At 36.9% G+C, this 19,194-nt stretch overlaps 1 protein-coding gene across 1 annotated transcript in view; it reads left to right on the top strand.

Moving 5' to 3' along the window:
- The first annotated feature begins 6,384 nt into the window (after window positions 1–6,384).
- The window catches only part of runx2b (RUNX family transcription factor 2b), a 44,020-nt gene continuing 31,210 nt past the window's right edge, over window positions 6,385–19,194 (top strand). The window contains exons 1-2 of the mRNA XM_052585792.1: window positions 6,385–6,667; window positions 6,858–6,964. Coding sequence (XP_052441752.1) covers window positions 6,907–6,964 — 58 coding nt within the window. The 5' untranslated portion in view covers window positions 6,385–6,667; window positions 6,858–6,906. The remainder of the gene's footprint in view (window positions 6,668–6,857; window positions 6,965–19,194) is intronic.

Raw genomic sequence — 19,194 nt, forward strand, 5'->3', positions numbered from 1 at the left:
TCAGGGTTAGTGTTGAATCATGATCTCTCAGGGCGATAAAACCGTCCGTTAGTATCTGAACTCTGAGGATTGAACAGACCACCAGAATAGAGGATTGTTGGCACCGAGGCAGACTCTTTGGTGAGCCCGTTAAATCATCTTTGCCTGGTTCCATCTCAATATAGCAGCAGAGTAAATATTTGAGTAATACTTACTGAAGGTACAGCTCTGGGTTCGGGCCAAAATCACCACTAAGGGCAAAATGACTGAATAGGGAGCATTCAGTATAGCCACCGATCATCACAGAATTCAGCATGTCTGCGTCCCAGGTGTAAACCGAAATAAAATGACGCTGGTCCTGCTTTGGGACCTGAGGGTAACAAACCAATCAGGCAAAGGCTATTCTTTGAGGGTAGAGAGGTGAAGATGGGTGGTGTTCCTCTTACCCTAGATCAATAGTGCTAAAGCTTTCATTTCACACTTTGGCCAATAAATATTATTTGAAACGCTTGATGAAAACTGTAAAAAATGTATTCACCTCAGTGGAAGTTTTTTTTTTTTTTTCTGTGAGTTCTCATTCATTAGCCACTATAAGTAAATAACTAGAAGAATAACAAAAGTGCAGTAGAGGGTAAGAGCCAGATTTACTACGAGTTTGTGTCTTTTGACATTAAAATAGTAGTGTCAGGATTTACTAAAGACGTGTAGTGCAGAATTAGAACTAAAGACACGGACAGTTATTTTTGTGCCCTGATCCTAATTAAATATGCATTTGTAGGAGTTTCTTTTCAGACACAACATTTATGGGAGGAGAATATTAAAATTAATCACGCAACATGATTTAATATCTTTTGCCATGGTCAAATTACTGGTATTTGCTTCATTATTTAAAACCCAAAAGCAGGTGGCAGATTGCGTTGGCCTTCAGACCTCATCTAAATTCTGGCACAATGTTTTTTAATTGTTATTTAAAGAGCACGTAAGTAATATTCGCCTATAAGCAGGCGCGCGATCAATTTGTTTATTACACACACAGGGCCATACAACAACACACAAACATTTTTTTAAATAAAAAATTACATTCCACCATGTAAATAGCGCAACTGGCCTTAAAGGGGATGGGAGATAAGACTCTGATTGGTTAATGGCACGTTACACCCAAAAAACACCCATCACTCATTGAGAGAATAGGGACAAGCCATTTAGACCATGCACCCGGGTGCGCCGACCGTTTATCCGTCATAAAATAGCAAAAGTGGATTCGGACACACCCCGAGTAAACCTGCGCCATGTGCTTTAGACCATGTGCTTAGATCATTAAAATAGGGCCCACAATCTTTTAAATGTTCTGTTTATGTGACATACAGTAGTAAACTTTTAAGTTGTGTGGCAGTAACCCTGTTGTTTTTAGTAGTTCATATCTCCTAAATCTGACTTTATGACTTCAAATTCTGAGAAAAAAAGAAAGTCAGACTTCAAACAAACTCAGGATTGCGAGTTAGAAAGTGCAAGATATAAATTCGCAAATCTGACTTTTTTTCTCATTAATATCTCTCAGTTCTGAGAAAAAAGTCCGAATTGTGAGAAGTCGCAATTACCTTGTTTTATTTTTTATTCAGTGGCAGAAACTGGCTTCCAATTTTTTTTTTTTTTTTTTTTTTTTTTGTGTAGCACAATAATTAATTTGTATTTTTTTTTTACTTTTAGTTTAATGATATCACCTTCACTGAGATTTATTATTTTACATTTTCTATTTATTTATTTTTGGTCCAATATATGCATAACTCATTATTGAAATATTTTAGCAATGGAGGTTAAGCAAAATGTTTACTCATGTACACAAGAATGTTGAATAAGCAAGTTTTGCCCCAGACCACCTCAAACTATTCATTTCATCAACATGTTTCATGACAGATGTGTCTGAACTTCAGCGTCTAATGTCTGCTAATTTTAGGCGCAGAATGTTCATAGCTTTGCAGTTCTGGCATGCATTGCAGCGTAGCATAGTACACTTTTATATAGAGAGGAGATTTTTAGAGAGGAATTTTTAGAAATATCTATATCAATGTTTACATTTTCTTGATTTGAGATGATGCTTTTTTCATTTTAATAATCTCTGTTGTCAGACTTTGATTCTTGATTTCAGTTCAGGATTTAGAATTGAAATCGGCCAAGAATAAAAGCAGTTTAAAAATATGCAACCAAACACAAAGATCAATACAAAACAGAGATTAGAAAGGCGGCTTGACCCAGCAACTCTGACTCACTACTGAGTCAGACAGAACCAGCTCAAAACATTATAGCTGAGGATAGAGAGCTTCAGTCAGATTATGGGACTCATTGTTTTACTCCAATCTTAAATGCAGTTCTCATGTGAAGAGGCTGAGCTCTGTCATCCAGTCTCTTTGAGCACACAGAGATGTTGTTGTTCACATTGTTTACTGCACAGTGTAGATCACAGTGACATAAGGCTGATTTCTTTGTCAAAGTGAGCATTTTCAATGAAATTATCTATCTATCTTTCTATATATCTATCTGGCAACTAGAGATAGATTGACTGTAGATTAATTATTTTTTATATAGAAATACACAGTATATTGACTTCTTAAAGCAATAGAAGTATCTTAAACTTTTCATTTAGAGATTTAATTTCATAATAAATGTTTATTATATTTATGCATCACAGGAATAAAATGGTAATATGTTAAAATAAAGTTATTTGAAATTGCAATAATATTTCACGATATTACTGATTTTAAAGTTAAAAAAGCTTAAAATTTTGCCCCATTAGAAACATTTAAAAATAATAATAATAATTGTTTTCAGACAGGTTTCCCCAAGCATTATATTGTCTTTTTAAGCCTTTTCATAATAATTACACTCTTGAATGTAAAGGTGCTTGAACGGTTCTTCACAGCGATCTCTTTCTTACCTTTTTATAATTTAAAGATACTTCTTTAGCCACAATTAACCTTTGATGAAACAGAAATGTTAAAGGTTCTTTATGGAACCATTTAGACAAAAAGGTTCTTCTATGGCATCGTGAAGCATCTTTATATTTAAGAGTGTAATTCGCAGTTATCTGTATGTTTCATAACATTTTGACTTATTTTGTGATTCTTATGCTTAGAAAGTTCTGTAAATGTCTTTATGCCTTCAGTGGACATGTAAAGCCATTCATAAATCACGAAGAAGGAAAACTGATGTATGTCCATGTACATAGGTAGCTCTTAATGCTCTCCAACAAGTAATTAGACTTGCGAAGGAAACTTTGGAAATCATCTGAAGTTCCCCAGAGACTCTGGCGTTTTGAACTGCTGTGTAGGTAGACTCGTGTTTATCCTGGACGGGATTCTTGATTAAAATGGCAGAGAGTAAGAAATTGCCTGAGTTTGCAGTGGTTAGGCCACCAAACTAAAATATCTTCTTTAGCAGAATAATGTTGTTTCGCTGTTTCTTATTCTTTCGTTCAACAATTTTGATTTAATTTCAGTTCTAGGAGTTATTTTTAATGCATGTTGTACTTGTGAGTGTGCCATTCGATATTAAACATCCCCCTCTGCCCATCCTACGCTGAGGGCGATTTTTATTTTCCTTCCAAGCTGCAACTCCAAAAACAGTCGAGCAGACACCACAAGAAAGGCCTTCTAGGTCACTGGAAGATGTAGACTCACGATTGGACAGCAAAAGAAAAATATCTACTTTCATTCAAATTATACCTTACAGACCATACTGAACAATTCACATCAAATATAAACATCCTTTTGGAAATATTACTTCGCATATTGAGTTTCTCTCTCATGGCTGTGCCATGGACTTTCTAGAGGCCGAACAGTATTTCACAAGTCCCTCTCTTCTGAAATATGGCGGATCGTCTTAATATAGTAGATCCGCACCTTCAACGATGCTCATTATTTGTATTTGTAGCTCCTGCCAACAGGAACTGCTTGCAAGTGGTGTTTGTTTCCTATAAAAGCATGTTAATTCAGAGGCGGCCACAGTGTAAACTAGCCTGGCGTTTTACAGATGTAGCCTGTTAAACTAAATCACTGTACCTGCCTGTTCGTTTCGTAAGGCTAAGGGCTGGATATCCAGCCAAGTCTTAACGTGTGTGTGTGTGTGTGTATATATGTGTATATATATATATATATATATATATATATATATATATATATATATATATATATATATATATATATATATATATATGATCTGTGCTGTCGCAAATTTATTTTTAACATTTTGAAAACATTCTGCCTGCCAATTTGGTCCTTCATTATGAGGTATTCATTTGCAGATTTTAAATATCATATCTAAAATTAACAGCCTCGAATTACTTGGTGGGGAATACAGTTTGAAATTTAAAAAAAAATAAAATGACAAATGTAATATTAATTCATACATATTTATTGTAAAATCAGAGGGAGCTGTGACTGATTTTGAAAAAAAAAGTTTGATTTCTTTATTTTAATTACTACTATTATTCATCCTATTTTTCACCAATAATTGTGAATCAAAAGATTTCTATTTCAAGTAAAAGCTGTTCCTTTGAGATTTCTATTCATCAAAAAATGTATAATGGTTTCCACAAATATTAAACAGTATAAATGTTTGCAATATTAAAAATAATATATATTTTTAAGCAGCAGCTAAGCATTTTATAATGATTAAAGGATCATGTGATACTAATGACGAGTAATGATGCTAAAAATGTGGCTTTGTCATCAAAGGGAATAAATAATTTAAAAGTATATTAAAAAAGGAAATATTTATTTAAATTGTAAAGATATTTCACAAATAACCATTTTTTTACTGTATTTTTGATCAAATAAATGCAGCTTTGATGAACATTAAAAAAAAAAAATTTCATGAACATTTAATGACATCAGGTGACAATAATAAGGGTTGTTTTGTTAACGAAAAGTAGCACATCGTCACATTTTCATATGCATTCAATTATAAGAGACAATGCTAATATTTAAATTAGTGTAATGCATTGGTGATGTGGGTGTGAAGAGAGAGAAAAATATTTACACAAGAATTTGTAATGAGCTTTGAGCCGCTGGCTATGCCTGGATAATGTTTAATGCCTTTCATAATTAACATAGCAAAAACAAACCATAAATTAAAGCTATTATTCAAACCGTTTCACTTTCTGAAGCATTTAAATATTCAGTTGAAAGTCCTTTAAGGTATAATGTGGTGATTATAGATGTTTCCCCCCAACAAGTACATATGTCACATCATTTTATGAAAGCAATACAATACCATTGTTTTTGAGCTTTCTTTATATGTTTATCATGTAATTTTGTATCTGTACCTTGCCAAGCTACAAGCTTAAACTCCAGATAATACCTTTTAAATTAGTTTGCTACACTGCAAGGGTACTGACATATCTGTATATACTGCATTAAACCTGAACTAGAAATTACCTACTGTAATTAGTTTAATTCAAAAGTTAAAATGCAATGCCGCACATGGAGTTTGTGAATCTTTTTTTGAACTGCTTCACTGAGCTGCAAAACAATGTGACGCATAAACCAGTAATGTCTCATTTTGTCACGTAACACCACTATGTGTTAGTGGAAAAACTACAGTGTTTTGAACAACTGAGCTATTGTTAAGCTATAAGTTTAGCTCCCCATACTGCTGTGCAGGATTTTCTTCAAAATAACAAGACAAAAAATATACTTAAGTGACTTTAAGTATCTGCCAGTGGGGTAAGAACTTATTTTTTTCTCCTTTTAAGTATAAACTCACTTTATTTAAAGAATTTTTTCAATACATCTTAAATAGGTTCACTTTAATATCTGACACATTCCATACATTCCAGACTTTTGATAGATTCTATCCACAGCATTCTTTGATCTGTTTAAACAAACACCTACAAGCAGGATCACAGAGCCGCCCAGAGCCACTGCCAGGCAAACGTCTGTGCCGTGAGAAACCAGTGAGTCACAGAGCATGATAGTGGTTTGTCACATGCTCTTCTTCACACAGCCGGCTGTCAGGTACCGAATAATGTATTGCCTCTTACAGGAATCCCTCGTTTGGAGAACAGAGAGGCCGACTCATTCGCACACGCATACCGAGATGGATTCACAGTGCCAGGCATATGTTGGGGCTTTATGAGTAAGAAACTGAAAGAAGAGACGCACACCTCCGCGGTGTAAGCAGCTCTCCTCACATCACCTCAGGGTCAGTGGAGACAGGCTGCAGCACGCCGACCGGCCGTGAAAGATGGAGAAGTAGAAAGAGAGCAGGAGGGAGAGAAGCGCAAGAGTGCATATGTGGAGAGGGAGACGCTCTGCATTCACGCCCCCCTCTGAAGCTTCATGACTCACAAGGGGTGAGCAGCAGCATCACACCCACCCCTTCCCTCTCCAGTGCCAGGAAGAGCCGGCGAACCACGCGTCTCCAGAAGGAAAACAGAGAAAGGAAAAAAGTTGGCCCACGCGACTCCAGTGATGTCACGAGCATGTGACCCTGCTTCTCCAGTGACAGTGTACTGAGGGAAAGAAAAAAGATTTTTTAAAGGCTCGTGCCTCTTTGGGTTTGTGTGAAGGCTCCGCTCACCTCCTGAGCAACCACAGAACCGCAGAAAAGTTCGGCTCAGGATTTTTGCACGGCGGCACGTAAATGGTTAAGTGTCGCCGGTCAACTTCAGGATTGAGGACCGCACCAACCAGTAAGTACGCTTCGATCCTCTGCAGCGAGCTTGGCTCCGTGCTGTCCAATAAGGCGACAGATTTTTGCATTTTTTCCTAAACCAAAACTGGTCATTACTTGTGGTCATGAAAATAGTTGATACAAAAACGCATTTCTTCTGGATGTTTTTTCCTTTTTTGCATCTTCCCCTGGCACGCTTTCAACCTAAGAGACGTCAAGGGTCACCGAAAACCGCAGAGAAGCAAAATTTGGGCGACCATGGCATCCAACAGCCTCTTTAGTTCTGTGACCCCATGTCAGCAGAACTTCTTCTGGGGTAAGTGCCCGAGGTTTTCACCCTGTTTTTGACCATGCGGTAGAGCGTATAAGAAGGAACTGCGTTTTGAAAGGCAACAATCATGTGTTGATGTTTACAAACATTCGGCTGGGCCAGCAGACGGAGAGCCTGACCACGTGCAGGAACCGATGTAGGGAAGATCGGGCGCTGGAGTGTCATTTTCTGGTGTAATGCATGCTTTTTGGGATGTGCGTAAAAATGCAGGGGTGTGAAATCTAATATAAAAGCAACTAAGTGAATGTTTGACATTGACTGTTAGGTTAGTGGGTGTGTACAAGCTAAAAGCCCAGAAGGGTTTCAGTTGAGAAAGCCACGATAAAATCTTCAAAAGTTGAGAGATGTACTATATATTCTTTGCACAATTTATTTAAATTAGAATAGAGTGTTCATAGCTTTTATATGCATCTTTCTCAGACTATATATATAGTGTGTGTGTTTTTTTTTAGTATATTAATTTTTTTAATTCTTTTTATAATTTAATGTTTGTTGACAATTTACCTTCTGTGCAGAAATACTATATATACTGTATATATATCTGAAGAATGTCTGACATTTTATAAAAATAACTAACAGGCAAGCACAAATCCATACTGTGCATAAAAAAAATGACTTTCTCATGTCATGAAGGAAAAGTAAGAGAGGCCATTCATTCTGATGTATGGGTTTTGCCGAATCCTCCAAGAGAAATGTTGTAAAGCCGTTTGCAAGTCTGAAAGTCTGCTTTCCAAACACAGCTGTGCGAGGCCTGTTCCCTCAGCACACGTGCTGTTCTCAGCCGTACACAAACCCGAGAGCTACTTGCAGCAATCAGTGCCTTCTATTAGCAAGTTAACCTCCGACCCTCAGCATGCTCCCAGGGATGAGAATGGGACGGGGAAAGCTTAACGCCTGTTGTAGGGCAGCATGTCTTGATTGTGGTTTGTGCAGATACTGTATGTGCATATGCATAGTAAAAGCCCACCCGAGACCCTCACTTTAAGTTTCTGTTTGGTTTTATTACGAGAGGTGCAGTAGATGCTTGGCTTAATGATTAATGTTTTCAGTGATTTGCTATATATATAGAGAGAGTTTTAAAATAGCCATGTTTTGATTGAAAGCATTGTTACATTTGGTGGATAACTGGCTTCTGGTTACAGATCTGTTATCAGGGACAACCAGTCCTGTTTGATCGCTCCAAAAAAAAAATATCTATGTTTGTTTTTAAAGACTCCAGATATAAAACATGAGTAAATGCTATAGAGTGATTTTATATAATTTAATCTACAGTATGTTTTTAATGATGTCAATTTTGTATTTATTTATATTTTAATGAGACTTTGTAATTTCAAATGTAAAATTATTTTTATTTTACTTGCTTGATTTATTTTAATGAGGTCAGAGGAACATATTAGAAAAATATGATGAAAATAAAAGGCAAATTTGAAAGTTACTGATAGTATTTTAAACAAGAGGTCTCTAAAGTTTATATTGTGTGTTATACACATTTTGATCAGTTTGACTTAATGCATTCAACAATTTACATATTTGCAATAATACATTTAATTAATATGTTTGATATGTTTTAACTAATCTAAAATGAGATAATTTTAAACTTCACATTAGTGTGAGTTGATATCAGAACCAGTGAAGAACACGGAGGCAGAAAAGAAACCAGACCTAAACAGACACATTATATTTCATTCAGGCTCCACTATTGAAAGATTTGGATTTAATTAAGTAGAAAACATTCTCTGTAACGCTGCCTAATGGCAGATGGGTGTGGAGTAATTGTCTACATGTGTGGCATGAGACAGACTCGCTAGGTTTCTCCAGGGCATATTTTGTTGCTCATTATCTAAACCGAGCTATACAGAATTGACAATTATCCCATGGTAGCAATTATCATTTAGCGAGAATGTAAGGAAGACATTTAAAAATAAAAAAGCTAAGACTGATGAAAGAAAAGAAGATGTTTAGAGACTCTTAGGACTCAAAGTGCATAAGCATTCTAGAGAATCCAAGAATCTGTAATAATTTGAGAGCAACATCAGACGAGTATTAAAAAGCAGCTTCTGTTGCCTGTGTCGTCTGTTCAGATCCCACCGCCCGCCGTCATTCCTGAGACATCTTAAAAGCAAACCAAACTTACTTTTTCCAACCCAGTGCCAGAGCAGGGAAGCCCTCTCATCAATAGGTAATTGAAGCGAGGGGAAAATCTCTGACCATCTAAAAATACCATCAAAGCCATATTCATGTAGTGCTATTTAATTGTAGCTGGCGAGCAAACGTGTAATTTTGACAGCAGTATTTAAATATTGAATGGTCCTTTGGGTGGATTCATGTACTAATAGTCAGGTAGGGCTTTGTGTCTAAATTACATCTTTTATGAAAGGACTTTGAAGTTACAATCTCCTTAATGACTGCTGATTAATTCTTTAACCAAAATAACATCATTTAAAAATCAGTAGCAAATATAATCTATCCCACTTAAACTAAAAAAAAAAATACTGGGTTGTTGCAAACCAATTTTGGGTCAAATATGGACTAACCGAACCCTTGGGTTAAGTTTTTAACCAAAAAGTTAGTTAGTCCATAGTATACCCAGAGTTGGGTTGAAACAACCCAGCATTTTTTTAGAGAGTACATTCTCACTAAATAGCTTCAACCATGGGATAATTATGCATACGAAATGCTTCACAAGCACAGACAGTTTTTCTTTCTTTTGGTTTCTGCAGTTTGAACTGAAAAGTGAAAAAGCGAAAAGTCACATGACAGGAAGCAGTGCCTCAACATTGGCCGACTACCATGTCAGTGTTAGAATTGCAGTCTATGCACTTTAAACCCTTATGATTGACTCATTATATTGGTAGAATGTTGCATATTTATGTTTTTGAATAATTTTTGAAGCAAACAAAAAAACTTAAAAAAAGAGTTTTTTAGTGTGACTTTTTAGTGTGTTTTCTAAAAAAAAAATAGATGTGAAAGTGATGGTTCACCCCTGTCAATATTAACTGCATGACTTGCTTTCTTCTTTGGAACATAAAGGAAGACATTTACAAATATTTTTATCCGTACCATGAAAGTCAATGGGGTCTGATGTTATCTGGACACCAGCATTACTCAAAATGTTTCCTTTTATGTTTAAATAAGTCATACAAGTTTGAAATGATTTGAGGGCGAGTAAATGACAACAGAATTTTCACCAAAATATTATAGCATTGGCTGCTTAGATAAAAGGTGTAAATGTAACATTAATTTCCATTTCAGAAGTCCAAACCACACTTTAAAATGATGTATATTATGAAAAGTGCTACTGTACAGTATATAAATCCATTTGTATAGCACTTTTCATAATTAGCATTGACTTTACTACACCACTGAAATTAGTCTAAGCTGAAATTATGTGATGACTGTATGTGTCCAAAACGTAAGATTCTCATGAGATAAATAGGTTAATAAATAATGAATTAGACAGATAAATAATAAATAACGTCTGTTAAATTTTGATTAACATGGGTGGGATGTATTATAGTGTCGGACACCAGCCTTTGATCTTCCAGATGAAACTGGTACGAACTGATGAATGAGAAAAGGAAGAGGTAATTTGATTACTGCACTTAGTCATACAGCTGAAGAGCATGAAACCAATCTCTTTTGTCATGGTCTCAGCATATGCACAGACTGAGTGCCGGAAATGACAATAGCTGGACATATAGCATCACGATGCAATGGGTACCATCTCTTAATTTGGTTCAGTTACCATCCCACACACCCTTAAGGGTAGAGGTGTTAAATGGATCAGTTGCACACCTGAAGAGTAGTTTGTTGGCACTGGGACGCCAGCCCTGGCTGTGGACGCCCACACAAGCCTAATTCTGTAATCTGAGCAGCCCAGTGACACGAACAGGAAGAAGTAAAAAAGGCAAGGGATCACCTTGCGCCTCAGAGCTGATGCAGTAGTATGTCACAGGAGACAAACGGCCAGATCGGACACCACCCATCTGTCGTCTTCATCGCCCTCGTCTTGTTTCCTCCCACACGTTTAAATGCGACAGCTCAATCACACTCTGCACAAAAGACCCCTATCGGCTGTAAAAAATAAAATAAAAAATCATTGACATGCCACCTGCGCTTGTGTCCCACACCGGACACAAAGGTTTCTCGGAGGTGTCCCCGCCTACAGCTGCCCACACACACTTTCACAAAGCCCGAAATGAAATATGCACGCGGCACAAAGCCCAGAGAGAGGGAAGGAGAGCGCACACCTTGGCACTGCGTTGGGTAATTTCCTTTGATGTCACGTTAACAGTGTCCTGGGAAATCCTCGCATGGGGCTGGGTTCCTCTTTTCAGCTCTCCACTCACTTTTACTCAACACGTATTCAGACGGGATAAAGAGAGAAAGCCCTTTAAAGCCTTCAGAGCAGCACTTTGAACTTCAGTCAAACAGAACAGGCCTTTACACTCCAACATGTCCTCCTGAGTTTTATTTTAGATGCTCTTGAATGTTCTTTGAATAGTAAGGGTAAATATGTACGGGCAGTGAATACTAGGAACTTCAAAGCTGTAACGTGTAATTACAGCACATTAGTTGATTTGTTGGTGGCGTGCATGTCTCAGTGTTGTTTTGATGTGTATGTGGGAAATGGAATGTCTGTTCTCTTAGGCAAGAGAATGGCAAAAACACTGATTTAACTAGAATCTTCCCAGACAATTTAAAGCATATTGTAATGTGTTTTTTTGTTTTGTTTTTTAACATCAGCTCTGTTCCAAAAGCTAGTGAGCTGCTGTCAACTGGCTACAAAGAGGATATCCTAAGCATCGAACTTTACAAGTGGCTTATTTGTAATGAGTTTCTGTGATAGAAAGTCATAGGATGTCGTTCAAAAGTTTGGGGTTGGTTCGATTTTTTTTATGTTTTTGAAAGGAGTCTCTTGTACTTACCAAGGTTGCATTTATTTGATCAAAAATACAGTAAAACTGTAATAACTGTAATAGTTTCCTATTTAAATATATTTTAAAATGTAATATATTCTTGTGATGCATAGCTGAATTTTCAGCATCATTACGCTTCAGTGTCACATGATCCTTCAGAAATCATTCTCATATGCTGATTTGCTGCTTAAGAAACATTTGTGCAGCAGTTGTGCTGCTTAATATTTTTCTGGAAAATTATTTCATGGGATTGGTCTCACTCTTCACCAAATACAGCAACTTGCAGAAAAATTTTAATGTTGCAAAAACAATCTGTGCACAGAGCAGCATGCAACATTTGGTCAAATGTTTCCATCGTAGTTTGTCTTCAAAAAAAAAATAGTTTGGATGTCTTTGGTGTTTTTATACAAGATTTTTATGCAGTATCCCAAAATGTGCACATAAATATGGGATGGAAACCGGGCTATTGTCTTAGTGACAACAGAAACTCTCTGTGAGAAAATGCACTTCAAAGAAAGAATGATGGGATTTAACTGACAGCAGAATTCTCAGGCCAGTGTTTTTCTTCTTAATGTCATTTTTTTCTTTAGAAGAAAGGCAATATTGTCTGGGAAGATTATACTTGACATACATAAATGCATTTTCTTTAGTCATATTTTGGTCTGTCACTCGTTATGTGCCAAATTTCTAATTAATCAAAACTTAAAAAGCAATAAACTGTGGGAACAGTGTATTTGAAGAGGTAATTGCTGTTAGTACAAAAAAAAATTTAAAAGAAAGAAACTGTCAAAGAGTGTGAAAACATGAAGATCTCACCAAATATTACAGCTTATAAAGATGCCTTTGTTCTTACTGTTTTTCCTCACTGGCATCATGTTGCTTTGCAATTTCACAATTTTCTCTTAATCAAAAAGGATTGAGAAACAAGGGGCCGGAAGACTCTGTGTGGAAACAAAGCAGCCTGTACTCATCTGATTTCAAATAGTCCTTAAAACAATCCCACATATATGTGAACACGCTCTAGCCACATGTTCATACCAACCTACACTTGACCGCTGGTATACACACTCAGCCCACACACTGCCCATGACCTTCCCCTTCAGGGACAGTGGAATTTATCTCATTGGTAAACAGCAACCAAATGGCCACTGGGACACTCCTCAGGGCTTCAGAATTACAGTACGGTTAACCCAAGTCTAGGTGGTGTGCCATCATGCTATGTGTGCATTTCTTTTTGTGTTTGGGTCTATGTGCCATGGAAATATGTTTCTGACATTAAATAAAAAAAAAATTAAATGTTAACTCATGTAATGTTTATCTCACAAATCACAAATCTGTCTATTTTTCAGAATTGTAAGATTTAAACTCAGAATACCAAAATATTAACTCATTAACTAATTGCAAGCTTGAAGTTCACAAATTGTTGCGAAAACTTACAATTTTTGTTTTATTCTGTGGTGAAAACATAAAACAGAATTATACATGATTTAGAAAAAGTCAATTCATACATGTTAACTCACAACTTGCAAATTTATAACAAGCAATTTGTACATTTATACCTTGCAATTTCAACATATAAAATCACAATTCTGAGAAGAAAATTGTAATTTGTGGAATATAAATTCGCAATTGCAAGAAAAAGTGTTCTGAGATTCAGAAAAGTTTTTTTTTTTCAGGCTTAGACGTTATATAGAGAATAGTAAAGTATGTATTTCTATTTCTTTCCCACAATGTTTAGATAATTTTATCAATCAAATATGGCAAAAAAAAAAAAAACTGCAAACTTTAATGTTTTGTTTTTGCTGTTATATCTGTCTATAAACTAAAAAAAGTTCATAGGAGGCTACTGTTTTTAAAGTACAGAAAATTTTCACTGCATTCTGTTTTGTGTGATTTATTTCCATTCGATTGGTGAAATTGGTGTCTTATAAAGATCTGACAGTCTGGCCCTGAAGCCAGTTTCACAATAAACATGTATAATTACTGTAATTGGATAGCCTCCGGGGTTTTTAATCAGCAAAGTAACTTATGTTGATTTAATTAGACTTAGATGTGTTGCACATTTAGATCAAGATCTTGATGTCTAGAGGAGATCTTCACAAGGATTCTTACATTTTTCCTACAGTCACAGTATCTTTATGTAGAAAAAAAAATCTGATTGTAAAGCAAAGATTATTGGAGTACATTTTTACTATTTCATGATTTATTTATTAAATATGAAATATCAAATCTAAAATGTTATCTTTTTTATTAATAATAATAAATAAATGATCATTAGGTGTAGGGAATAAATACTGCATTTCAAAAAGTCACAATTTTGCATTCTGTAAGGCTTAGCAAATTCTTATAGTTCAGACGTTTTATTGTTGTTTAACCCCTCTAGTTTAGGAGTTAAATAAAAAGAGGAACACAACGCAGTGTATTTGAGACATCTGAGATCCCTGCAGTTAAATGCCAAAGAGTCATTTTGTTCAATTCTGAAAATGTCTAGATTGCACTGGTATGTCGCAGGCAAAACCACAGGCATATCTCTCCTAAAGTGCAGCGATTACCAATAATATAAATTCTCCCAATGGGATTCGGGAAGTCAGTCAAATGTTCCTTCATGAACTGAATTTCTTCTGAGTTTGGTTCAACACCCTAAATTAGATATCATTTGGATTTCAAAATGTGGCGCACATTTTGGCTGCTGCAGAACAATTGCTCCAACTTTTGCATGAAGCAAAGACTTTTGCTTTTCCTGTAGTTTCAGTGTAGCATTCATGAAAAGAGCTGCAAATGTCATTAAACATTTCAATTTATTGGAACATGATCACTTGTGTATCATATTCAGGGGTGCCTCGAGAATGTCCGCATGTCATTTTTGTGCAGACAGAGAATTAATATTTTGGTGAAGCCATCAGTGAAATCAATCCTATAAAGCATTCTGAAATGGTCAGTAAAGACGTAAAAGTATACATCGTTCAAATGTTTTGGGACTATTTTAAAGTGCCCATGGTAATGAAAGGTTCGTATTTTGGTTTTGGGAGTCCCCAATAACATGATGACATGCATGCAAGATAAAAAAAACAAAACACTTTCATTATTTTATAATTTGCATTTATTTTTACCTTACTTGCTCAATGACTCCCAAACGATTCATTCAACGATTATTTTTTCCAAACTCCTCCTATGCGTGACACTAATCTGTGGTGATTGGTCCGATTGTCTTCATTTTCAATTCATCATGCCTATAATGCATGATAAAGCAGTGCTGCTTTGTGTACAGCGTTACCGGGGAAACAACTACATATTTTTACCGCTCCAGAAGCAGCACTTAGTGGCAAAGAATGAATTTGCATTTTCATTCAGACCAATGTTGACGTCAAAATGAAACAGCTTGGGTATCATTTTAAAAATGAATTGTTTCAATTATTCAGAGTTGACTCTTGTTTTAATAGAGACAATACTGTAACTTTATACACAGTGCACTTTCGGTTTTAAAACTTTGCATGATGTTTTTATTCCCTTAGAGATTTATTACACACTGCATGAAAGGTCAAAAATCCTTTCTTAAATTTTATATATATTTTTTTTTCAGCGAGGACACATTAAATTGATCCGAAGTGACACGAGAACTTTTTATCTTGCTGTGGATATAAAAAGAGATGCGTGTTGGGAACCCATTACTTTTTGGCCATTTAAACACATCCAGTCAACTTCCAGTGCTGAGGATGAATATAATCTTTGCAGGCTGGAGTCAGTTCCGAAAGAAAATATTCCCAAACCCTAAAGTCATTGCGGCAGCATCATTACCCTATACTTGCAGTAGCATTTTCTCTCAATTACCTCCCTGCTATCCCATTTCGCTTGTTGCAGTAACCATCACGAGAGTCAGAGACTGGGAAGACTAAACTTTTTTTTTTTTACTTAGGTTTTTTAGGTTGTGTTACCATTTTCCTTTAAGCACCGGGAATGACCAACTCTAGTTGAAATGTCTTGAAAGAATAGAAAGCTGGACAGGTTTGCTCCCCATGAGAATGATTCGATTTTGAGCAAACAATGGCAGCCTTATTTTTATGTAAAAGAAATATCAGACCAGTAGCCAAGCAAATCACCTGGTTCCATGGACTTTTGACGTGCTGGAATAATTCATTTAATCCACTGCTGTGCACATATGGCCAGGTTATATTTTGCTGCTTTCCTAAGGTTTACCTTCAAGAGAAAGCAACTCTTTGCAGCTGCTGTAATATCCCGACTTTCTCTTTTTTTCCTTTCAGCCAGACTTTTTCTATTTTAAACACCTGAGCATGAGCCCTCCTGCATCCAAACAGTGAAATAAAGCCAGAGCTGTACAGCAGCGAAGTGATAGGCGATAGTCCTCTTGCGAGTTGCTTTCTGGATCCCTGCCTGTTTGGGTTGTCCTCCAGATACTCAATCCATCAGTAGTCCATATTATACATCCAATAAATCATCCTCAATCTACTCCGGGATGAGGTGAAATCCCCCCACATAAATCTGCTATTAGTTTTACCTTGCACACAAAATAGAACTAACTGACTGTGGATACATGAGAACGGCATAATAACTATAAATATTTTTCAACTAACCAGGTCGTTTCAGAGAGGAAGTAGAGCCGTGCAATCCACAGCGGAAGGTGAAAGTGTGAAGTGGAATTCTCAAGGTTAATCTGGTCCAAAATAAGCACACTCTTGTACAGAAGTGATACCCGACCCTCGTCCAGGAGTGCCTGGTGTGAGGGTCTGCTATAGACTGATCCCTTGATTATTCCTCAGACTCTGCTGAATAAATCACTAATCCACACTCGCTCAGTTACACCGCAGATATCAGTTGGAAATGCAACCCCTAATCTATGCATGTAAAGTGCAGACCCCTTTTGTAGGGTGAATGTTTTATTTTCATGTACTTATTGTGAGGTTTTGGATAATAAAAATATAGAAACTGTGCCCAAAAGACAGTATTTTACCTCTTAAGCAATACTACATTGAGCTTAATAAACAAGAAGTCAGAATTGACTAACTTGCATTACACAGTTAATTATTATTATTATTATTTTTTTTTATTGCAAGCAGAATTAACCATTGTGCCTCTCTTAGCAACACACAGTTATTGCATTTCTGAATGAACCAGTGTTTCAGTTCGACCAAAACACTGGTTCATTCAGTAGCAAAACTAGTGACAGTTTTTATGAGTGACCCATTGGATCATTGGATTGACCAATTTGTTTAAAACACTGATTCATTCAGGAGCACAACTAGTAAACATCTTTATAAGTGAGCCGTTGAATCATTCAGTCAATCGATTAATTCAGACTACTGATTCATGTAGTATCAAAACTATGGAACATCTTTATGGGTAAGCCACTGAATCATTCGATCAACTGACACTATTATTTAACACCCAAAAAAAGCATGTCTTAAAGCAGGAGGTAATTTGCGCTGCTCTTAGTAGATTGGTAATTATAAAAATAAAATGTCTACCTGTGTTCTTTACTGTGTGCATTGTCAGTAAATCACCTGCAGAATTTCCCCCTCCCTTCAGTGCTTTTAAGAAATTGCGCTCTAATGCTATTTTGCCCTGTTTAGTAAATCTGGCCCTAAAAACCTTGAATACTTTTTATCTTTAATAAATCTATATTTATATACATCTATATGTGATGTTAAATGTATAAATGATAGTAGGTATGTTTTTGTCGATATTTTCGTAACATGATTGGACAGCTTACTTTTGCTACGGTTACCTCATTATGCAAAGAGGTTTGCAAGCAGTAGGTAATAATACACACGAACTAGATTCATAGATACATGCTATTTATCTTGTCCTTAATATTACAAAAATATATATATATTTCTATCCACTACCAAATGCTGGTTGTAAAGTAGCCTCGTCAAAATATTACAGTGAAACGTTTTTCAACTCGCATTATTCGTGCGGGGGAAGTGAACTGATACAGAATTAGTCGCACACTAACACAGTACTTGAAGTCAAGGAAAACGATAAATCTCCAAACCATCACCATGGCAATGGCCCTCGAGCTCCTATACTTGACTTCAATGTTACGGGTATTTTAATGGGAGCCTTTGTCACATATTACCAGTCTTTTTATTCCCCCCTCACAAGCCGCAAAAGTTCCTTTTCTGTTCCTATTTTTATGTACAAGTGATCTCAATTAAGGACCTCCATGAAGGCTAGAGGCGGCAGACAGTCATGCCAATGAGAGCAAAAAGGAAATTGTCTTTGTAGCCTGCCACCACCACACCCCCCCCAAACCAGCCCCCACATCTCCATCACCACCACCACCACAGGCCCCCCACTCCACTTTCCAAAACGAACACAGCACGCTTCCAAAAAACCATCGTGTTCCTGAAATTTGTGACCATAACATGGGTCCAATTTGCTCTCCGAGCCAGTTCTTGTGCCTCTCTGGCAACCCAAAGTCCTGAAGGTCTCGTCTGCAGTGATGATGTCACTAACCAGTCAATGACAAAACGGCAATTATGGGCTCAGATTAAATCTGGGGGTTGAAAGGATGTTGAGAAGGTCTTCCTGATGAGGTAAGGCTGTGAATTCTGCGTACGAATCATCACAATCCCGCTCGCTCGCGCGCATGTTCTTCTGAAGCGTGCCAAGGATGGAAAGTAGCTATTTAAAATTGGAAGCCTCCATAGCCCCATCAAATTGCTCCCCACATAAAGCCATAATTAAGTGTCTCAAAAAATGCACCACTGTGAAATGGAGCCCTGATCCAGGGACTTAAGTGGCTGTACTTTTCCTCTCAACCGACGAAAGAATGCGGGACGAGAAAGAAGTGGAGAAAAACACTCATGTAGCACGTTACATAATCCCAGGGCTGTATGAATCTGAATTGGAGTCATTTGGATATCATTAAAGCCCTGGAGCTCAGTGTCTCTTAGTGTTTACATTACCAGTCAACAATGGTTTCTTTGTGCCGTGTCATCACTTATAATTCGCCGTGAGGGGGGAGAAGTGTTGCTTGCTCATTTTTTTGCGTGACTACTTGTCTGGTTGTGTTGAAACTGGCCTCTTTCAGCACACGGGCAGTTTTTGACGAGCTCCCCGCGCTGGATTACGCTGTCAACCTCGTTAGGAGCTCGGCCTATCACACCATCAGCAGATAAGGGTTCAGTTACGTTCGGCTTATCACATCATCAGCGTTTGAGCTGGTTGGAATCCAGCACGAGTGTCTGGTGACAAACCGCCCAGAATAGTGCACGGTAATCCGGGGTTCTTGCTCGGTGGACGTCTTCTAACCCCTCGTCTCTGTAGCACATCATA

Source organism: Carassius gibelio, chromosome B20 (genome assembly GCF_023724105.1).
Source record: "Carassius gibelio isolate Cgi1373 ecotype wild population from Czech Republic chromosome B20, carGib1.2-hapl.c, whole genome shotgun sequence".
Taxonomy (NCBI): Eukaryota; Metazoa; Chordata; class Actinopteri; order Cypriniformes; family Cyprinidae; genus Carassius; species Carassius gibelio.